The 23,883-nt window shown below is 35.4% G+C and overlaps 1 protein-coding gene across 1 annotated transcript in view; it reads left to right on the top strand.

The window, feature by feature from the left end:
• The window catches only part of LOC111501813 (succinyl-CoA:acetate/propanoyl-CoA:succinate CoA transferase), a 37,245-nt gene that overhangs the window by 7,425 nt on the left and 5,937 nt on the right, over positions 1–23,883 (top strand). Inside the window, exons 2-6 of the mRNA XM_023155729.2 lie at positions 10,184–10,346; positions 15,645–15,783; positions 16,998–17,088; positions 17,341–17,529; positions 21,184–21,432. Of these exons, the coding sequence (XP_023011497.2) occupies positions 10,184–10,346; positions 15,645–15,783; positions 16,998–17,088; positions 17,341–17,529; positions 21,184–21,432 (831 nt within the window). The remainder of the gene's footprint in view (positions 1–10,183; positions 10,347–15,644; positions 15,784–16,997; positions 17,089–17,340; positions 17,530–21,183; positions 21,433–23,883) is intronic.

Below are 23,883 nucleotides of genomic sequence, written 5' to 3'. Positions count from 1 at the left end.
TAAAAATTCGAGGAAAGATAAAATACAAAGTTTTTTAATGGATAACAATTTGTATTTTGAAAATTACTATACCAAAAACCAACTACTTGAGAGTATTGCTGAAAAGTATGGACACACCATACAGAGACTTCCCCTATTTTTGTTTTTTCAATCTCATCGAGTTGATTTGGGGAAAATTGAAGCAAAGCATCAGGCGTAAAAATAATTTTCCAAAATTTGATAAGAAGGTTCAGTTACCTCCCTAACTATATTATTAAATGGGAGCTGTTGGAAGGTAGGTTGCACTATATCGTTTACTTGAACTATACAAAAGGAATTCAACGAAATTTCGAATCCAAACTTGGAATCCAACACCGGAGAGCGCTGTTAGGAATTTAGTGAATTTTATTTTTAAGAAAAGTGGTGGTGGCTTTGCTTTGCCTCCGTAGATTAGTATCAAAGTTGTTATTTTTTTTAGTCTGCTCGTGAAAATATCGTCTATAAATAAGATCCGTTCCGTGGATAAATATATCATCTACAAAAAATACCAAGCTGAATTACGTGTTTTTGAAATGAACCAGAGTATCATTACGATCATCTGATAAGTATATATTAACAATGATATAAAGTGTTATCTTTCTGTTTATTACATCTATTGATGAATAATCACGTTGCTAAAATGATATTGTTTACATACTTCTTTTTTAGAGTGATGGACTCTCACTCATAATACGTATCAGAAAAAAACATTATAAATTAGTTTTGATGAACTTTGTTAATGATTGATGCGTGAGTTCCGTCAGGTTTTATTGATATTGGTATAATAATTATGGAAATGAAAAAAGTAGATGGATTATTATTATTGAATGATACTGACTATTAATATCCTTGGCTTTGATTCACTCAAATCACGGGATGGTTATCACAAGAAATGAGAGTTGCCAATGATTTTAAACTCCTTAGAAGAGAACTATCTTCTCTCCCTGTATAGTTCAAGTAAACGATATAGTGCCTTTCTTTTTCAACTAAAATTCCTTTTTTAATCCTTTTCTGCCAGTCTTCTCCGGTAATATTAGATACTTCTTCTTTAACCAGCTATAAGTATCACATTATCAAATTTTTTAAATTATTTTTACGCCTGATGCTTTGTTTCAATTTTCCCCAAATCAACTAGCTGGGATTGAAAACACAAAAATAGGGGGAAAGTCTCAGTATGGTGTGTCCATACTTTTCAGCAATACTCTCAAGGGCATACACTTTTTCAAATGTTTTGTCTGTAAAACTTCAAGTAGTTAGTTTTTGGTATAATAATCTTCAAAATACAAATTGTTATCCATTAAAAAAGTTTGTATTTCATCTTTCATCGAATATTTATTCGGTATTCGGTAATGATAGAAGCGTTGTCAAGAACTATTACACTATTCGCATCCAAATTTGGGATCAATGTGTTTTCAAACCATTCCTCAAAAATATTAGCTTCAATGTTCTTATGATAGTCAACATTGCAATCCTCAATTTTTTTTCCTATAATTTCAAAGAATTCGGAACCCATCCTTTACTTCCTCCGCAATACACAATGATTAGTCGCGATCCTTTGTCTGCAGGCATGTTAGGCGTTCACATTCTCGAACCATCAGTCCATCCTTTCGTAATTGTGTCGTGAGTGTCATACCAAGTTTCGTCCAAATAAAAGGACGCCACATTTTGAACAGATAACAAAATTTTTAAGTAATTAAAATTGCACCAATATTAAATTTCAACACTCAAATCGCTATTAGTTCCTCAACTGAACATTGACGACAATACCCATATTCTATTCGTCACCGTAACATGACTTCAAATTTAATTTTATGACTCTTCAGCCAGTCATAAAACTCGGTTAGTAAAAATTATCCAATATGAACCGCCAATTCTGCAGTCCGCGTGGACTAGTTGGCAGCGGCATTATTTCTCTGTATATTCATAATACAGGTTACTTCGACTATACCTGAGCTAAGAGAAAACTTAGTGGCAAACACGTTTACCTGATACAAGGCATAAATAAACCCACTGCAGTGCATTCAATTTTCCGTGTGAAATTCATAGTGAAGATGTTTACTTTCACAAATATTTTTCGAACATCAAATCGGCCGCAGTCACATGCCAAATTTTAGCCTGCGATTAACACCAATTCCAATAATTTCTGAAATATATGAAATTCGGATGTTAATTTTGGAAATCATTCTAAATTCATTCATTGTATGAACGCATTGAAACAAACGCGTTTCACCGTGACCCTCGATTCCGATTCATGTAACATTGTATTCCCCATGAATAATATTCTGCTTGTATGCGAATCGCGATTAGGTACACAAGGATAATATTCAAAATAAATTCATGTTTTTGCTTCGGTAAAATGTGGCACGCATCATTTCTTCATGAATATTCAGTATCGTGGAACTCGAACATAGATGCACCGAAAATACATTTTTAACTTTATCCTAGAACAAATTTTGTGTGGTTAACAGGATTTACTTTGAAGGCAAATAAGCTCTAGAACCATTTTTATATTTCGAGATTAAAGTCGAAATTTCATTAATTTCAAATTTCGAACTCGGGTTTTTTTTATTTCGACTCTCAACTCGGAATTCTATTTTGAAGAAAGTTTGTAGCTCTTCTCCCCTTCTCTTCTCTTCCTCCTGATACAAAGGCAGTTCAAAAACCAAATATATGATCGGTTCACTTTCTTATTTGAAATTAATAGACAGTGTTCAATTTTGAATATTACTGGAGTTTTTTCCCAACATGAAACCGTTATTTTAACACCTCGACACGTGTTTCGATCACCAAGTGATCATCTTCAAGAGGAAGATCAAACTAAACATAATCACAATGTTATCCTTATTAATAATTAAAATATTATTTTAACAAGCTATATAGTATACTATCAGATATTGGTCTATCAACTACCAGATATGTTTATCATAGATATGTCATTCATATGTAGCAGAAACAGAATAGGGCCTAACACAGAACCCTGTGGTACACCAGATTTAATGGCCCTGTTCTCCGAGAGTTCCGTTGTCCTTACCATTTGACTCCGACCTGACTCCGACCTGTAGAGGTGTAACGAACCAAGAGTTCGTTACTTACTTACTGCACTTATAATACAGTGCAGTTTTAAGAATTCATCTAAAGGTACTTTGAATAATTTCTCAATAATTTTTGCTTAAGTCGGTATTAAGGAAATAGGACATAGATTGGAGGGATTATCTAAGTCACCACCTTTATGTAGTGGAATGACAACGGAAGTCTTCAGGGAAAAAGGAAAGGAGCCAGTTCTGAATGAGGTTATAATAAGGGCGACCAAAGTTTCTAGAGCATTGAGTGGTAAATTCAAAAGAATCTTAACGGAAATATCATCATACCCGGCCGTGTTTTTGTTTTGAATGTCTGTTGATCTTTGTTTCCGAAAGCCATATTGATGATCGCTCAAGATGTTGAAGCCTTCCAATATTTGAGAATATGGTGGCTTACGACTTTCTCCATGATTTTTGATATTACTGATGGCAAAGCGACTGATCTATAGTTATTTGGAAGATTGTTCTTGCCCTTTTTGAGAATTGTCTGAATGCGAACAATCTTCCAACAAGAAGGAAAAACCCCTTTCTTGGAAGACAGGTCGAAAAGTCTGCAAAATACTGGCGCGAATTCAATTGCGCACTTTTTAAGCATTATGACAGGCACTTCATCAAGGTCAGACTCCTTGTTGATATTGAACTGTTTCAAAGTTCGCCTGACTAAACTCTGTCGAAAAAGTAATTTCTGGCATTGTGGATTCTGGTGTGGGAATAGTGGGTGGTGTCGTTCCCAAATAGTATACTATGGAGTGGGACGCAAATTGTTCAGCTAGTAGATTTACTTTTTCTATGGCTGTTGTTGCAATTGAACCATTCGCTTGTGTTAGTGGTAAAATTGTGAATTTGGTAAAGTTCTGATTAACAGTTTTAGCTACTGAACAGATGGATCTAGACCTGTTGGAATTGGCAAGCAATTCATCCCAAATTCTCTGATTGTGAAATTCTTTACAGTAATAAAGCTATAGGAGTTCTGGCTCAAAATCCCATGTATTTTCTTATGGAGCTTAATTCTGGACCTTTTTGGACCTCCGATCGAAACCTTGTGGAACACCCAACTCGAGGTAGGCGTGACGTAGTTGTCCGCACTCCTCTACTTTTACCGTCATTCAGTCAACCAATCAGCTGGCCGATTCTGGCTCAAACGGAGGTGGGGAAAACATCATCGACGCTGGATGGAATGAGTTTCGTAACGATTCAAGTGTGGAACTCTGCCTCTCGGCCCCCTTAGTACTCCACATCACCGCTCAGGCCCTTTTGAGACTCCGCGTCACCCCTCGGGCCCCCTTGTCACGTTTCAGTCACGTGTTACTAATTAAAAAAAGTTTGTAGTTATGAGAATCGAACCTGGATCGTCCGCGCGGTAGACATTGTTCTTGGCCTCTACACCAACGGCCTTTATTCGTTATCGTTTTGTCGTTATTGTCGTTTTTTTTCCTATTTCAATATGACAGTCATTTATCACTTAACGCGTTTCGCTAACCTAGTAAGCATCATCAGGAGATGACTAAAGTCCACGCTTTGTCGTATGAAGGTAATATAGCTAAAGGAGTTCTGGCTCAAAATCCCATGTATTTTCTTATGGAGCTTAATTCTGGACCTTTTTGGACCTCCGATCGAAACATTGTGGAACACCCAACTCGAGGTAGGCGTGACGTAGTTGTCCGCACTCCTCCACTTTTACCGTCATTCAGTCAATCAATCAGCTGGCCGATTCTGGCTCAAACGGGAGTGGGAGAAACGTCATCGACGCTGGATGGAATTAGTTTCGTAGCGATTCGAGCGTGCAACTTTGCCCCTCGGCCCCCTTGGTACTCCACATCACCGCTCAGGCCCTCTTGAGACTCCGCGTCACCCCTCGGGCCCCTTGTCACGTTTCAGTCACGTGTTACTAATTAAAAAAAGTGTGTAGTTATGAGAATCGAACCTGGATCGTCCGCGCGGTAGACATTGTTCTTAGCCTCTACACCAACGGCCTTTATTCGTTATCGTTTTGTTGTTATTGTCGTTTTTTTTCCTATTTCAATATGACAGTCATTTATCACTTAACGCGTTTCGCTAACCTAGTAAGCATCATCAGGAGATGACTAAAGTCCACGCTTTGTTATATGAAGGTTCGTTTTGCAAATTTTCAAACGAATTTTACTCTTTACTTTCATTTATCCTTAGTTTCCAGCTGTTGTGAGCATTAACAAACCTAGTTCGGTTTCGGCACTGGGATTTTTGCGCCACTGCCGGTAGGCGAGACTTTTAGAGGCGACAGCTTGCTCGTAATGTTTGTTGAACCAAGGTTTGCTATTAGAAGGTTGTTTGTTTCATTGAAAAAGGAATATATGCATCCATGGATGGTAGAATAACTTCCGTGACTCCAGAAGCACACGTTGATGGATCTTTAGAGCTGAAACAAACATCTAGCCAGGGGAAATTTCGAAAATGGTCTTGGAGATTCTCCCATTCAACTGATCTGTACTGCCAAACTTTGTGCGGCTTCGATTGTTCCCCAACATTTATCGGTAACTGAAATGAGTTTGTGGTCAGGAGCTCCAAATGGAGACCATGCGGGACTGTGTAAATTTCTGGATTGGTTGTTAGGTATAGATCCAGAAGACTAGCATATTCTCCATCACAGTCAGGAATCCTGGTTTGCTGATTTATAATCTGAGTAAGTCCGCAGCTTATTGCAAAAATATCGGCTTCGCCAACTTGTTCGTCGTTGATATTTGAAAATTTGAGCCAGTCGATATTGTAGACATTGAAGTAACCGAATATGGAAATTTCGGCACTGGAATGAATGCCCTTTGTTGTCAAATACAATCTATCATAGTAAAATTTTCGAATTCATATTCATAATATAAAACCTCGAATTACAGGCCGTTTTAATCTGTTGCTAGTTTTTTCAAATACCGAAAAACTACTGGAAGATATGATACTCGTATTGAAACGTCATGATATGAATTGTTTTACTTGAACTTTGTCTCTCAAAGAATTATTTTTATCAAGAAGCGCTTCAGTTGGTTATTCATTTTGTGAAAATAGTCTAGTAAACAAACCGATGTAGGTTTAATAATTCATGATGACCTATAAAGTAAATATAAATGGGAGAATCGAGCAAACTTGTTATGAGAATAGTTTGTGACGTCAGTCCATTTGCGCTTATCGTTTCGAACGAACTTAAATTAAATTCCAATGCATTTGGAATAAAATAAAAGTAGCATTTTTTCTTAATTATTATAATGGTTCACGACAATGTGAAATATCAGATATTACACAGGGTGTTTATTCAACATAAATGTCTATTTTTTACAAAATAATTAACAAGTCCACACATATGTATATAACAGTAAGTTAAGGAAAAAATATATAAAATAAAATTTAAAAAAATCGTAAAAATAAGTTAATGAATTACAATCTTTTCACAGTGTTTTTAAATGTTTCCAAAGAAGAATTAAAAAATTCTGAATCTACATTGTATGTATTTGCAAGTCTCAAAATTCTACTTACAGATTAATTCCGGCTATAGTTGATGCCACAAAAGAGTACTTCGAAGATTTCCGAATTTCTTGTTCTCCTTGGATTCACATTTAAAGTTATGAGTTCGACGAGTTCCAGGGAATTGATGCTACCATTGATTATTTTATGAATTAGTGTAAGATCTGATTCTAATCTTCTATGAGTCAGAGTATTCAAGTTAAGAATGTCCAACATAATTTTATAGTCATATTCACCAATATGATATCCCAGTTTATATGCAGAGTACCTTAAAAAGTTATTTTGAACACTTTCAAGCATATCAATATCCACATGATATGAAGGGCACCGAATTGTGGAATTGTATTCGATTATTGATCTAACAATTGAACAATATATGATTTTCATTGAAGTGGGAGATAATTCATTTGCAGATCTAAGAATGAAACCTAACATTTTTAGTGCTTCAGAAGTAATATTCGCAATATGGGGTTTAAAATACATTTTTGGGTCGAGAGTGATTCCTAAATCTCTGATTGCGTTTGTTGTTTTCAGTTCTGATTGATTTTATATGACCAGTTAATGAGATTTTTGTTTCGGAAAAAAGTGTCACTGTTTCAGAAGGTCTTCTGCTTCTTTGTTAGCAGAATCAGGAGCAAATATAACGGATATTAAGAAGCACGGAGGATGGAAGTCTACAACAGTAGCTGAGGGTTTTATCGATCAATATATTTCTTATAGAAAGGCTATTGCGGAAAGAATAATCCCAACAGCTAGCTCCAGCTTTACATCATCGTCCTCTTCACTTCAAGAATTAAATGTTAATGCTCATGAGATTGTCAACTCAGATAGTTCAAATATATTACAAGCCTCTTTAACATCGCAAGGTAGTAATATCAGCAGTTGTTCTAATTGTACTTTTCATAATGGCGTTCATAAATAATAATGTAATTAATGTATATAATTTGAGGCCTTTCTGAAAGAATTTACTTGGTGTCTTGACGTGTCATGTCCTAAAACTAGGATAAATGTAAAACAAAAACAGAAATTAAAAAAAAGTTGGGTAACGAGAGAAGTTAAGAATGAAAGCAGTCAGTTGAGAGAATTGCACAAAAGAATGATAGATGGAGAAGTGAGTGACGAGATTTACAGAAGGGAAAAAAGAGAATATACAAATAGATTAAAAAAGTTAAAAACAGGATATTACGCAAATCAAATAGAAACAGCTGAAAAAAAACAGAAAGCTACATGGAATATTGTAAATAGTTTCAGAGGGAAAACTAAAATTGACAATAAAAGGGACATTCATCTTGAATCAAATGGTATCCGGATCAATGATGGAACAGAAGTTGCCAATAATTTTGCTTGCCACTTTGCCAGAGCAGCCTCGGCAGCTCTGTTAAGACTTGTAGGTCAGAACATGTCACTACCACATACGGTCTCGGAATTTAACGAAAACTCAATGTTTTTTGAAGAAGTGCTAGAACCTGAACTAGTTTCAACAATAACCAAACTAAAAAAATAAAAAATCGAGTGGCCTAGACGATATAACAATAAAAGTTCTGAAATATGTCATTCCATCTATATTTGAAATTCTATTGAATCTTATGAATCACTCTATAATGGAAGGCGTGTTTCCGAGTGTCTTCAAAACAGCCAAAGTTATTCCTATTCATAAAAAGGGTTCACATGAAGATATAAATAACTATCGCCAAATATCATTACTGAGTATTCCATCTAAAGTTATTGAAAAAATAGTAGCAAATATAATTATTGCGTTTCTCGAAAAATAGAAGATTCTAACCGATCATCAACATGGTTTTAGAAAAGCTAGATTGGTTGAGACTGCTATTGCTAGAAAATTCGAGTTTATTTACAATGAAATCGATAAGGGGAAGTACGTAGTTTCCATATTATTTGACTTGGCTAAGGCGTTTGATTCAGTAAATAGTGACATAATGGTTAGTAAGTTATATAACATTGGCATTAGAGGGTTCCTTCTAGAATGGATAAAATATTTTATGGAAGATAGGAAAATGGTAGTGACTGTGAATAATGCAGTATCTGATATTATCCTTGGGGTACCACAGGGGTCCATTTTAGGCCCACTGCTTATCTCTATCTATATAAATGATTTTCCGAAGTATATAAAACAAGGTTTCATTATCCTATTCGCAGATGACACTACAATAACAGTTTCCGGAAATACTGTGGAGGAGTTAGAAAACAACATTAATTCAGTCATAGATGACATGATTTCTTGGTGTGATAGAAATCAACTAAAACTGAACGAAAGTAAAACAGTACATTTAAGCTTCGCGTTAAGGAAAACAGTGAAACTCAACAACATTCAACTCTCGGAAACAGCGAAACTCAACAACATTCAACTCTCGGAAACAGCCAAACTCCTTGGTATGTTTATAGATAAAATCTTGTCTTGGGAGCCCCATATCGATTATGTCTGCAAAAAATTTAATCAAGCGTTATTTGTAATACGACAGATCCAAAACGTGCTTAGTTTAGATGGTATCAGGACTGTTTACTATTCATTGGCGTACTCACATATGGCTCAAAATGTATTAATGTGGGGTTCTTCTGTGGGGGCAAAACGTTTTTTTATTGTTCAAAAAAGAATTAATAGAACATCTTTAATATTGCACCCAGGGATAGCTGTAGACCTGCTTTCTGCAAGAACAAGATGCTAACGTTACATTGTATCTATATATATATAAAGCTCTGCTCCATGTGAAAAATAATGTACCCAATCTGAGAGATGTATCAATAGTTCATAACTATGCAACACGAAATGGACATTTATTAACTATCCCAAAACATAAAACATCGACATTCAAGAAATCACTTGCATATAATGGCATAATATTATTCAATACGTTGCCTCAAGATATTGAAGATTTGCATACTATACCATTTAAAAAACAAATAAAGGAGCTATTAACTAACAAGGGATATTATAGCGTAGAAGAATTCTTAGAACGGGATACACTGTTATCATGATTATTGCTTTCACTGCATTTCTTTCATCCTAGTTAAAGATAAATTTACTTTATGTATATTTACGTATGTGTATACATATATGTATGTATGTGTGTTTGTGTTATTTTTTATTTATGTATATAGTTAAGTACCTGTTTCAAGTGTCCGATCTATGTTATACTGTGGATTGTTATTATTGTTTTATATAATTTTCATATTTTTATTTATGACATGTCTTATATCATGTAAATGATCGAAAAGACGAATAAAGTTACTATTATTATTATATATTTGTAACAGAATTTAATTGTAGTGTTGAAAATATTTTTAACACCCTACTTTGTAAACATCACCTTTCAACACTCTTGACAACCATTGACGAATAAAGTTACTATTATTATTATATATTTGTAACAGAATTTAATTGTAGTGTTGAAAATATTTTTAACACCCTACTTTGTAAACATCACCTTTCAACACTCTTGACAACCATTAAAAATGTCACTTTTAATGACAATTGTACAAAAAATAACTTTTTTCCTTCAATAAATAATGAAGTTTTTCATATGGTTTCAATTTTTTGAGACATACTGTATACATATCATATACCTGTTTTTTCATTCCAGGTGACACTGTATTCGCCCAAGGGGCTGCCGCAACCCCGGTCGCTCTGTTGAAGGCCATGACAGAGGTCGGAAAGAAAAAGAAAGTTGAAAACGTTACCGTTTGTCATATGCACACAGAAGGAGACGCGCCCTATACAGATGCCTCTTGCGAAGGAATTTTCAGGTAGTTTACTTGGGATGTCGTAAATTATTTGAAAACTGTCGATCCCAATATCTAGGTACACAAACACTACCAATGAAGTGCATAATAATAATACATTCGAAGTACCTAATTTTATGTTTGCTGAAAATACTTTTGAAAATAGCTATTTATGATATGAGTATTGAAAGTAAGGTTTTATTTTGTGGCTGAAAAAGTTTGCGAAACGAGCGTAGCGAGTTGAGCAGTTTCACGAACAAAATAAAACTTACACAAATACCATTCAAAGTTTTTTGTACAACTGTCCTGTTTTCATAATGAAATAGATAAATTTAATATTAAGGTATTAAGGCATTAAGGTCTCAGCAGAAAATCTACGATCACTATATTTAATTCGGAAATATTTAGGTAACAATGAAAGCTTCAACTCCCTATATAATAGGTACAAAAACAATTATAGAAGATCTATAAGGACTGCAAAACAACTTCATTATATGAAAAAAATGGAAAGGTCTGCAAACAAACAAAAAGAAAGCTGGGCAATCATCAATGATCTCAGAGGAAAAAAGAATATTGCTCCTACGAAAACTGACCTAAAATCTGATTGTATTAACAAATATTACTGCACTGTGGCACATAATTTATCCAAAGATATACAATCCAATTTAAATTCGGCTGGTTGGGATGACATGAGCATAAAAGTATTTACCAAGTTGCCCAACTCCGCTATCACCGCTTTGGTGGAAGCTATAAATACAAGCTTCATAAGGGGTGTATTTCCGGCATGTTTAAAAACAGCAAATGTTATTCCTTTGCACAAAGGAGGCGACACTAATAATCCTGCCAACTTTAGGCCTATTTCTATGCTACCTACCCTTTTGCACAAAGGAGGCGACACTAATAATCCTGCCAACTTTAGGCCTATTTCTATGCTACCTACCCTTTTGCACAAAGGAGGCGACACTAACAATCCTGCCAACTTTAGGCCTATTTCTATGCTACCTACCCTTGCTAAAATCATAGAAAAACTTGTTAAACAAAGAATTATGATGTTGAAAAAGCATATAATATTATTAGTAGCAGTCAGTTTGGGTTTCAGAGTTTGAAAAACACGGAAGACGCTATGTTTCATCTACTGGAAAACGTGTATCTCAATTTGAATAATCGTGAAATAGCAGCGGCAGTTTTTTGCGATCTTTCAATAGCTTTCGATTGCGTGGATCATGAAATTCTGCTGCAAAAACTAGAAGTGTATGGCTTTAGAGATATATCTTTGAAATGGTTCAGGTCATACCTGTCAGAACGTACTCAGAAAGTCAAACTCCCGGACAACATATCCCATCTCCAGACAGTTACTTGTGGTGTTCCACAAGGATCGGTTCTAGGCCCAATTCTCTTCTTGTTATACATTAACGACCTAGCCCGCATTAATATAACCGCAGAAATAATCCAATTCGCTGATGACACTACATTATTTTGGCATTGCAAGAATGAAAGGGAACTGCATTATTTGATCAGCATGGATATTATAAAAATAAAAGACTGGTGTGATGCTAATCTCTTGTCATTTAATGTCTCAAAAACTAGCATCATCACCCTCAAATGCTCCACACTAGATATCTACCTGGGTACTCAATTAATAGAAAACAAAATGTCAGCAAAATTTCTGGGATTATAAACTGATAAAAATTTGGATTTTGAAGGTCACATAAATAACCTATGTAAAAAAATTTCATCAGGATGCTTTGCAGTCAGAGTATTAGCAAATGAATTGGGCACTAATATGGCTAAAAATGTGTACTTTGCTCTCATCGATTCCCATCTGAGATACAGTATCTGTTTTTAGGGAACGTGTTGCCAATACATGTTTGATAAGGTGTTTGTACTACAAAAAAGATGAATTAGAAATATGTGTAGAGTTGGAGTCAGGGATTCCTGTCGACCTTTATTCAGAAAGCGTGAAATCTTGACCTTGCCTTCCATACTTATATTGGAAATGTTATGTCTGGCGCAAAAAAAATACAGGACGGACATTTTCATTTAACCACGACGAAATACCAGAAATAAGCTCAATATAGGTTTACCGATTCCAATATCATCAAAAATTGGGAAGTATTTCATATATAATGGAAAAAAATGTTAACCCATTTGCTAATTGAGCTGATTTCGAAGGCTTTTTATTCTTTAGACGAATTCTATTCAGACAGAAATTTAAATTATATAAACAACTAATTTTGATTATTGTGTTTCAGTAGCTACTGTTATTTAAACTTTGTGACTTTTTTAACTGTTTGTTTGATGTTTACATTTAGCTCTGAACTGAATAGTTGAAAATGTTTACGAAGTTGATACTTACTGTTATTTTCTATGCATTCACTTTTAAATTTTTATGCTTTATAGTTTTTATATTCTCATACTTACATTTATGTGTTGCATGAGAATATTCATTATTATTATTATTTATTTCAATATGTGGCATATATATTATTAATTTCTGGCTACTTTTTCACTTCAAAATGCTGAAATCAAAATATGTTCAAATATTACTTTCAATTTGTATAACTTATATTCTTTAAAATAATAATACTTTGACAATAATATTTTATCTTCGACAATATCTTTTAAGTTGTGTATCTTATATTTCTTAGAATAGTAACACTTTCTCAATGAGATTTCATCTTCGAGAATAAAATACATTTTGATTTGAATAGATTATTTAATACACATTTTGACATCTCTTGTCAGTTAACTATTTTCCTGTTATCGCATTTGCTGTGAAGTGGCCGTGTCAGGTGACGCCGAATTACCTGGTTACCAACAAACAGCTCACACGTTTTATTCAAAGTCACTTTTAAAGTTCTTGCTAGTGTTCAATATCTTGCATAATGAAGAACAATACTGAGAAATTGTGTGTTTCTGACGATATTGAAGAGGCTGCAAAAAGAGCTCCAATTGAATTGTTACCAAAAAAATCGACTCAGCAGTACGACATCGCATGTTCTAATTTTCTTAGCTGGTGTAGACTTAAAAACGTTGAAGGAAATTTCAGCAAAACTGTCTTCTTAGCCTATCTCGAAGAGAAATCAAAAATATGGAACTTGTCAAGTTTGTGGAGCAAGTTTTCAATGATAAAGTCGAGTGCGCTCGTTAAAAATGGTGTTATTACAAGCAGATTTTAAGGTAATGAGCATTTTTAAAGCGGAAAAATGAAAGTTATAGGCCCAAAAAGTCAAAAACTCTTACGTTTGAACAAGTCTAGAGATTATTAATATCAGCAGTTGTTCTAATTTTACTTTTCATGTTCATAAATAATAATAATGATGTGGCATGCGACAAAATGATGTAGCTCTTCGTTTGGGGGTCTCCCAAAGTTTTATCAGTCGATTGTGGCGGCGTTTCCGTGAAACTGGCAGTCCAGCCGAACAACATCCAGGGCGAGGACGCGCTACAACTGCAGTTCAAGACCGATTTTTGGTCTTAACCGCCAGAAGACAACCGACACTCACAGCACCTGAGTTGGTTAACGTGTTGCAGCAGACGCACCAGGTAACCATTGGTCGTGATACTGTCAGAAATCGACTGCATGAAGCAGATCTCCACAACAGAAGGCCACTTAGATGTTCACCTTTGTCGAGAGGCAATCGCGGTAGAAGATTAGAGTGATGTCAAGAACATCAAAACTGGGATGCAAATGATTGGGTCACAGTTTTGTTCACAGACGAATCCAGATTTGGTTTTCATCCAGATTCTCGTCGAGTAAGACTGTTGAGACGACCTGGAAATAATGAACGTTTGAGACACGTCCAGGAAGTCCACACATACAGAGGTGGTACAATAATGCTATGGGGCGGAATCATGATCGGCGGCAGAACCGATCTCGTTTTTCCAAATCGCTCCATCACAGCTCGACAGTACCTCGACACCATTCTTCTACCTATCGTCCGTCCGTTTGCTGGTGCTGTTGGTGAAAACTTCCACCTAATGCACGATAATGCTCGTCCACATGTCGCGCGTCTAGTGACTGACTGGCTCACCAACGAAGGAGTTGATGTATTGCCATGGCCAGCACAATCACCGGACCTGAATCCCATCGAGCATGTGTGGGACATGCTTCAACGAAGAATTACTCCGCATATGGGGAACATTCACACAACGTTTCAATTGAGAGAGCTTTTAATCGCTGAATGAGCAAATGTACCTCAACAAGACATTGATAATCTCATTTTGTCGATGCACGATAGATGTAGGGCCGTAATAAACCAGCGTGGAGGCCATACTTTGTACTGATTCCAATTTTTTTTGTATTATGATTTTTTTTCGGGGTGCCAAAGAAGGGCCATATTTTTTTTTAGTTTTGCTTATATGCGCACTCAGTATTTTTGACCATTTAATAAATTTTGTTGTAAGTTACATTCGTTTAATAATCACCCGTCAACTTTTTTCCCTAAAGCGATCTAAAAAAAATTATTGCCATTTTTAAAAATATCCCTAGACTTTTCCGATGTGTTATATATAACACACGCTACTTTGTAAACATCATCTTTTAATACTCTTTGACAACCATTAAAAACGTCACTTTTAATGACAGTTGTACAAAAACTACTCATTTTCAACTAGCATCTCTCTTCAATGAATAGGTACTCTTTGAAAATATGTCAAAAACAATGATTCTCTTTAACTTCGTAACTCGCCAAGTACTTCTAGCAAAAGATTGATGAAACCTCTTATATTAAAGATGGACCGTTTTTTAGCTGACCCCACTATTATTATCTAGGAAACTGTAAGACCTACATGGTCAGTTGAACCGGGCAGAAGTTTCCTATTTTGAGAAACTAGAATGATCCTTTTTCAGATCGAGAATGTCAATGATTGTTTTTGAAATATTCGCCGAAAACTAGAATTGTCGTATTTCGTTTTTTTAACTCTTCCGCCTCCAGGAACTTTCAACACTGCTTCATATTTGTTATAATCTGGTACAAACAAATTTGCGATGCGACGTTTCGTTCATTAGATTTTATCATCAACTTTTTTAACGTCCAAAGTTTGCGATAAAATCGCATGGCATTAATTCCATTTTTTTTCACAAAAGTGAACACGCAAAACAAAAACTAAACATGATAAACAGCTGAAACTGTGAACATATGTTCGAGAAGAGTATACCAACATAAAAAAATTGAAAAATCGCCAATCGAATGTAACCAGCCCGCGAAATTTGAACATTCATCTTATTTTTGAACATCCCACGAATATATTGAAATGACAGAAATTTCCCTGGAGAACCTAATGTGAAATTGATGTAAATTTTTTTGTATTTTTCAACAGGTCCTTTTCCTTCTTCATGGGAGGAAATGTTCGAAAAGCAGTTGCAGAAGGGAGAGGAGATGCTTTGCCTATATTCCTTTCTGAGATCCCGCTTCTCTTCCACAAGGAAATTATTAAACCGGATATCGCTGTAATTCAGGTAACGATTTAACATACTTGTCGGCGCAATTTTCAAATTCAACTATGAAAACAACATAATTTTTTCTATTTTTGAAAACCATAAGTTTGCATACAAAAACTGTAGTGTCCGACCGAAACTGGTTTTTACGACCGAAACCAAAAACGAATTTCGGCGACGGTCTCAGTTTCGGCCGAAACCGAAACTTCCTTACAAAGATTATGTTTTGAGGGAAAAATGAAGAAAACGTTATTATAATCAGTCAGTCTTTATTTTTTTATCTTTAAATCACAACGTTATGCAGTCTTCGACATTTTTACTTATTAATTATCAACATAACAAACCCTTATTTAAGAAAAAATATTCATTGCATCTTAAAAATACTTTAAATAGGTGAGGTGTTTATTTGAGTAGGTGTAGATCCTTCTTTTGAATATTATTGATGGTTTTTCAAAAATATTAAACAGTCGTTAACTAGTATCACAATAGGTACTTAATATTTATGTAATAAACAAAGTAAATCACAAAGTTAGTCACGACATGATTAGGCACGTGGACGTGGCAAAATGTTTTCTTTGCTTGTATGAAATTCGACGCGCCGAACATTACCGATCACAGCGCGAGAACTCCCGAATGCAGTTTCGGTTGTAGTTTCGGCTGTAGTTTCGGCAGGTTTGCCGCCGAAACCGAAACCCGTTTTTTGCCGAAACTCTACAGAAACCGAACTTTCGGTCGCACACAAATAAAGCATATTGAAAAACCTATATGTACTAATTTTTAGGATATGAATCCTAACGTAAAGTTAGTTACAAATACAAGTGGTAGTTTTGTTTCTCATTTTTCATTAAAATTAATCTGTTTGGAAAACCATTGAAAGGACTCAGTTCCATAACAGAAATTCTGTTTTTGTTCGGATGTAGAAAAAGTGTTTTCATAAGACTGATATCAGTTTATGATTATACAGTACGTCCAGCCTTGTGGTAGCCAGAGAAGAAGCAGAAAAAAAATCAGAGAAAAGTAATTCTGTACGAAAATTGTTGCTTGCAACAAAATAAGATAGTCAAAACAGAAAAAAACAAAGTTGTATGCAGGGTAACTGAATAGTGAAAAATTAGAATTGTCTACCTTCAAGCAATACTGGAACAAAGCTGAAGTAGCTTCCCAAAGATTTGAGGAATATTATTCAAAACACTGTCTTGGAGTCACTTCTTCAATAACTCCTACATTATTAATAGGTCTCTCCTCCAGATCAACATGGGTATTGCAGTTTGGGAACCAGCGTGGATTGTGTAAGGGCTGGTATGTCCCATTCAAAAATTATCGTGGGTAAGTTCATTTCAATCATGCTTCATGATTATTTATTTTCACTTGAGTAGAGATTGATAAACATAATCAAGTATTTTTTGAAGTAGAAATAAGAGATAATATTTGTGTATATTTAAGACGATTAATCGTTATTTTAAAATTAAAGTTATATAAACATAGATATTTTTCGTTAACTTTTCTCTAAACAAGGCTCATTTTCAAAATAAACAATTTGTATGTGGCTGACCTCTCATATATGTGTTTCAATTACAGCACAAATAAATAAAAATATGCCAAGAACATTTGGCGATGGTATTATACACATCAGCCACATAGATTATGCTGTTAAGACTGACACTCCGCTACCCATCCATGGCGGAAAACCACCAACCGACGTGGAATGCAAAATTGGGAAGAACATCGCGGAGAATTTGGTTGATGATGGAGCCACTCTACAGCTGGGTAAGTTTTATATTCACCACTATAGGCCATTGTCAGATTAAATTAGGCACTAGCGCCCAAAAAAACTATAATTGAAAAAAGTTAAACCCCACTTCAAAGACACCCAGCTAGCTATTCTTGAAGTGCGCGTTGGTCATACTGTATCTGTATCTGTAGAGAAGGGAGGGCTAAAGAGTCGGCAATGCAATTACCGTTACTCCTGTCGTGTCCTTTAACCCACCTCAGGATAATGTTATTATCTACCGAGGCTATGGCTAAATCTTGATGACACTGTAGTACTAGCCCTGATGAGGTTATGCATTGTCTGTTCAAGGCTAATAGGGCTTGTCTGCTGTCAGTGCAGATTGTTATGTTTTTGCCAGAAATTCCTTTCTTGAATATTTCTTTTGTGGCGATTGAGATACCAGCCAGTTCTGTTTGGACAACCCTGGTACTTCTTCCCATTCCCCACTTAATCGTTAGGCTTAGTGATCTGGAGTACACTCCACATCCTGAGCCTTCTTTGGTTTTTGAGCCATCCGTATAAATCCGTATTGCATTTGTAGCATCTGACTCGTGTTCTGCTTAATTTGTATTTTGTAGGGTTTATTAAACACAAACCTGGGTTCAATTGCATCACTTGTTGCCTGCAGCAGAGGTTGCGCAGTAAGCGCTTCCTGCCATAGGCCCAGCCTCAATTGACCCATTCCTACTTCGAGGTTTACACCAGCCGTGCGCAATCGTACCATGGCCATTAACGCAACCTCCTTAACGTACACGTTCAGAGGGGTCAGACCCGTAATTAATTCCATTGCCGCGGTTGGTGTTGTTCTCATGGTTCCTATGTTGTTTAAACAAGCCAGTCGCTGTATTTGATATAATTCTTGGATGGCCGTTGCTTGTAAAACCTTCGGTCCCCATGCAATGGCTCCATACGTTAACATATGTCTTATTATTGCAGTGTAGATCCATGTGACCACACGGGGTGAAAGACCCCATGCGCGTCCCACTGTCCTCCGACATTGCTCATAAGCCACGTATGCTCTTTTTGCTCTACTCTGTAGATGAGAGTTCCATGTTAGCTTCCTGTCGAGGATAGTACCAAGGTATTTCACCTCTTTGGAGAAGTTTAGTTTGCTTTTGAAGATTTCGGTAGGTTTTAAGCCCGTTAAACTTATTTTTCTGGTGATTGATCGACAGTGAAAGTTAGCAACACTACAATACCTACAGGGGAATCCCATAATTAATTTTTTCCTAATCAAGGTGTTTGTATCATTCCATCATTTAGAATAGGTTTTATATGATAGTCAATAATAAAATAATAAAATTGACGCGTATTTTGATAGATTAGGATAGATTTTTTGTCTATTTTAAATACATGGGCACAAATTTAGCAGTTCCAGTGATTAGGGATATTAATAATCGAAACGGCGTGGTATATTGTCATAGTGAAAGTTGGTAACACTACAATACCTACGGGGAATCCCTTAATATTGTTTTCAATCAAGGTGTTTATATCACCCCATCATTTAGAATAGGTTTTACAGGATAGTCAACAATAAAATAGTAAAAATTGACGCGTTTTTTGATATATTAGAATAGGTTTTTTTGTCTATTTTAAATACATGGGCACAAATTTAGCAGTTCCAGTGATTGGGGATACTAATAATCGAAACGGCGTGGTATATTGTAATAGTGTAAGTTGGTAACACTACAATACCTACGGGGAATCCCTTAATATTGTTTTCAATCAAAGTGTTAATATCACCCCATCATTTACAATAGGTTTTATAGGATAGTCAATACTAAAATAGTAAAAATTTACGCGTATTTTAATAGATTAGAATAGGTTTTTCTTCTCTTATAAATACATGGGCACAAATTTAGCAGTTCCAATGATTGGAGATATTAATACACACATCGGAAAAGTCTAGGGATATTTTTTAAAATGGCAATATATTTTTTTTAGATCGCTTCAGGGGAAAAAAGTTGACGGGTGATTATTAAACGAATGTAATTTACAACAAAATTTATTAAATGGTCAAAAATACTGAGTGCACATATAAGCAAAACTAAAAAAAAATATGGCACTCCGAAAAAAAATCACAATACAAAAAAATTGGAATCAGTACAAAGTATGGCCTCCACGCTGGTTTATTACGGCCCTACATCTATCGTGCATCGACAAAATGAGATTGTCAATGTCTTGTTGAGGTACATTTACCCATTCAGCGATTAAAAGCTCTCTCAATTGAAACGTTGTGTGAATGTTCCCCATATGCGGAGTAATTCTTCGTTGAAGCATGTCCCACACATGCTCGATGGGATTCAGGTCCGGTGATTGTGCTGACCATGGCAATTCATCAACTCCTTCGTTGTCGTCTCCACAGTCTTACTCGACGAGAATCTGGATGAAATCCAAATCTGGATTCGTCTGTAAACAAAACTGTGGCCCAATCATTTGCATCCCAGTTTTGATGTTCTTGACACCACTCTAATCTTCTACCGCGATTGCCTCTCGACAAATGTGGACATCTAAGTGGCCTTCTGTTGTGTAGATCTGCTTCATGCAGTCGATTTCTGACAGTATCACGACCAATGGTTACCTGGTGCGTCTGTTGCAACACGTTAACCAACTCAGGTGCTGTGATTGTTGGTTGTCTTCTTGCGGTTAAGACCAAAAATCGGTCTTGAACTGCAGTTGTAGCGCGTCCTCGCCCTGGATGTTGTTCGGCTGGAATGCCAGTTTCACGGAAACGCCGCCACAATCGACTGATAACACTTTGGGAGACCCCCCAAACGAAGAGCTACATCATTTTGTCGCATGCCATCTTGAAGAAGCCCTACAGCTCTATTCATCTCAGCCAATGGTAAGTGATGGCGTTCCATGTCAAAACACAATATTTCCAGTTTAATTGCTGAAAACCTACAGTTTGTAAAAACTTGATAAAAGATTAGTTACCGTTTTTGCAGGCTTTGTTCAACCCATAGAAATCTACAGGGTGGTCGAGTGTACCAAATTAATCGAAATTAAACGACCTCATGCATTTATTTTTATGATATTTAATATGTTATAAAAATATCCCTAGACTTTTCCGATGTGTGTAATTGAAATGGCGTGAAGTAACTTGGTTTGAAATCTTTTTTAAATTCGTTCCTTATTTTTTATTTCTTTTTACTCTGTGGTTATTTCCATCTTTTATCTTGATTATTTTACCCGTTTTATTGTATTTTCATTTCACGTTTTATTGCTTAATATAATTGATATTTCAGCTATTCATTACAATAATTATATTTATTCTTTCATAGATTTCGAATTATATTAAAATCATATTAGACAATGGAAGTGCGAACTAGGAAAATTCACAATGAAACATCATCAACCACTGTCAAACAAACGTTAGAAAGTCTTTGTTTTTATGTTACTTGAGTTATTTCTGTTTTACCCATATCATATCACAAGAAGCCCTTTTGTAGATGTTTATATATATTACTATAAGGAATGTATCAGGTTGTTTCAAAGTTTTGTACGTTTTCATGAGTCCACTTTAAACTGTAGTATCTCATTGAATACTTATTCAAGACTGCACAAGACCCACTTTAAGTCCTTTTTGACTAGTTGTATGGCATTTTGAAATTGGTGTCAGAGGTGGAATACTCATTTTATTTTTGTAGGTATCGGCAGCATTCCAGACGCCGTTTTGGCGGCCTTGACTAACCACAAAGATTTGGGAATCCATTCGGAAATGTTTGCTGGTGGCGTGATTGACTTGGTCAACAGAGGGTGTATTACCAACAACCGGAAAACGATACACAAGGGCCGAATGGTAGGCTCATTCTTGATCGGGACGCAAGAATTATACGATTTCGTAGATAACAACCCGTTCGTTGAGATGCTGGTTGTTGATTATGTGAACAACACTGGTAAGTAATGGTATATTTTTGTATCTACATCTTTTGTTGGTCAAATATATAGTAGTAGTAGTAGTAGTATATATTTGGTGCTAATACAAAGTTTACACAGGTCATAACAGATATTGCTTATCTATAAATACAAAAAATAAAATATTCAGATAACTTGAATGGTTAAATGGACAATTACTATAGATATACATACATTTGTGCAAATGAAACAAACTAACTATGAAATAGAAATATAAAACAAGTTAAAATATATATATAATTAAGTGGTATTACATGTCTCGAAAACCATCACTAAAATATTCATCTAAGGAATAAAAAGCTTTTTTAATTAAAAAATTTTTGATTCTGTATTTGAACTCCTTCAAAGGTAGATTTTTGATATTTTGGGGAAGCGAATTATACATTTTTGGAGCATAATAATTTACGCCAGTTCTGGTTCTGTTGACTCTATGGTTCTGGAGATACAGATTTGAATTATTTCGAGTGTTATAACTGTGGATTGCATCATGTGTAGTATAACCTCTTATATGTTTTTTAACATGTAGCAGGCATTGCAATATATATAATGATGGAAGTGTAAGTATTTTATTATTTATGAAGCTACTTCTACAGTCTTGCCTGTAAGAAAGGTTATCAAGAATCCTAATTGCTCTTCTCTGGATGCCAAATAAATCTGATGCATTGGGCACATGGCCCCAGACAAGTACTGAATACGATATGTGAGATTGAATAATCCCATGGAAAGCTGTTTTCAGAACTGGTTTTGATACCGCTTTTTGTAAGTTCCTCAGGAGATAAGTATTTTTGGATATTTTGACTATAAGTCTATCAATATTTACATTCCAAGTCAATTTGGGGTCAATGTATACACCTAGAAACCTAACATATTCAGGGTTACTGATATCTGGCACTTCGCGCAACGAAAAAATGACTGTTTGGCTCTTATCTTCATTAAGTTTAAGATTATTTACGGCAAACCACTCAGTGACATTTGTCAGAGTATCCTCGAATGTAGTACGCAAAGTATCAATATTATTTCCAGAAATTGATACAGTTGTATCATCAGCAAACAGCACGAAGTTAGCACTTGTGTCACTAAATCTTATATCATTGAAGTAAATCAAGAAAAGGATCGGTCCCAATATCGACCCCTGGGGAACTCCATACTCAATAGGAAGTAAGCTAGTAAATTTGCCATTCAAGTAAACAGCTTGCTGTCTGTCATCCAGATAGGACTTCATCAGTTTAAGACTGCCTGTAGATAATTTATAATATTGAATTTTTGAGGGGCAAACACAATCGAACGCCTTACTTAAGTCACAAAAAAATGACATTGTGAATCCGCCGGATTCAAAACTATCAGTTATAGTCTCAACAAGTGAATTTATAGCCATTGTTGTTGAGTGTTGGGATCGAAAACCGAACTGTACAGTAAATAAATTATGTTGTTCAAAGTGATTAGTTGAAGGTATTTTCAGCAGTATTTCGAATATTTTGGCAAAATAAGGTATGATAGAGATAGGTCGATTATTTGATATCAGATTTGTTGCGCCACCTTTATGTATAGGAATTACACAACTCAATTTGAGACAAGTAGGAAAAGTTCCTTCTTTCACACACTCATTGTATAGGTTAGTAAGGGGGTACACTATGTCATTAGCAATGCATTTGATAATTTTGGTATTGAAACCATATATGTCCTTTGTCTGTTTGTTTTTTAAAGTGAATATGGCATCCCTTACCTCTATATACAGGGTGTCCCAGATAAAACCCCGCGAGCAAAATGAAAAAGAGCATACAAGTAGCAATGCATTGTATTTCAAGGACTACATCCAGGTGATAATCTTCATGTTTCATTTTTAATAACTTAAATATATATTCAGGAGATGCTGATAGAAGATTGAACTTAATTGCATGGTTGTCCACCCGTATTAATGATGATGATCAGTTTTTGAAAAAAAAAATTATGGAGTGATGAACGCCGTTTCCATAATAACGATATAATAAACAAACATAATTGTCACTATTGGTGTGACGTGAACCCTCATTGGGTGCAAGAAACCAGATTTCAGTCTGTGTGGGGGGCTGATGTTTGGTGCCGAATCATTGATGGTTGTTTGATAGGACTTCATTTTTTCGAAGGAATTCTCAATAGGTAGAGGTACTTGGTTTTTCTAGAACATGTGTTGCCGAAACTCTTGGAGAATTAACCAATACAAACTCGACTGAATATGTGGTTTCAACAAGATGGGGCACCTCCACATAATAATAGAATAGTTACCCAATATTTGGATGATACTTTTAATGAGAAATGGATTGAAAATGAGGGTCCAATACCATGGCCAGCTCGAAGTCCTGATATTACTCCACTAGATTTCCATCTGCTTTCACGAAATATGGATATCCTCCCTCATTTTTCAGATATTTGCCCGCGGAGTCTTATGTGGGACA

The sequence above is a fragment of the Leptinotarsa decemlineata genome, unplaced genomic scaffold, assembly GCF_025532065.1.
Source record: "Leptinotarsa decemlineata unplaced genomic scaffold, Ldec_3_MD MMD2_P_RNA_scaffold_12, whole genome shotgun sequence".
In the NCBI taxonomy this organism is placed as follows: domain Eukaryota; kingdom Metazoa; phylum Arthropoda; class Insecta; order Coleoptera; family Chrysomelidae; genus Leptinotarsa; species Leptinotarsa decemlineata.
This window is presented reverse-complemented; position numbering and strand designations above follow the sequence as displayed.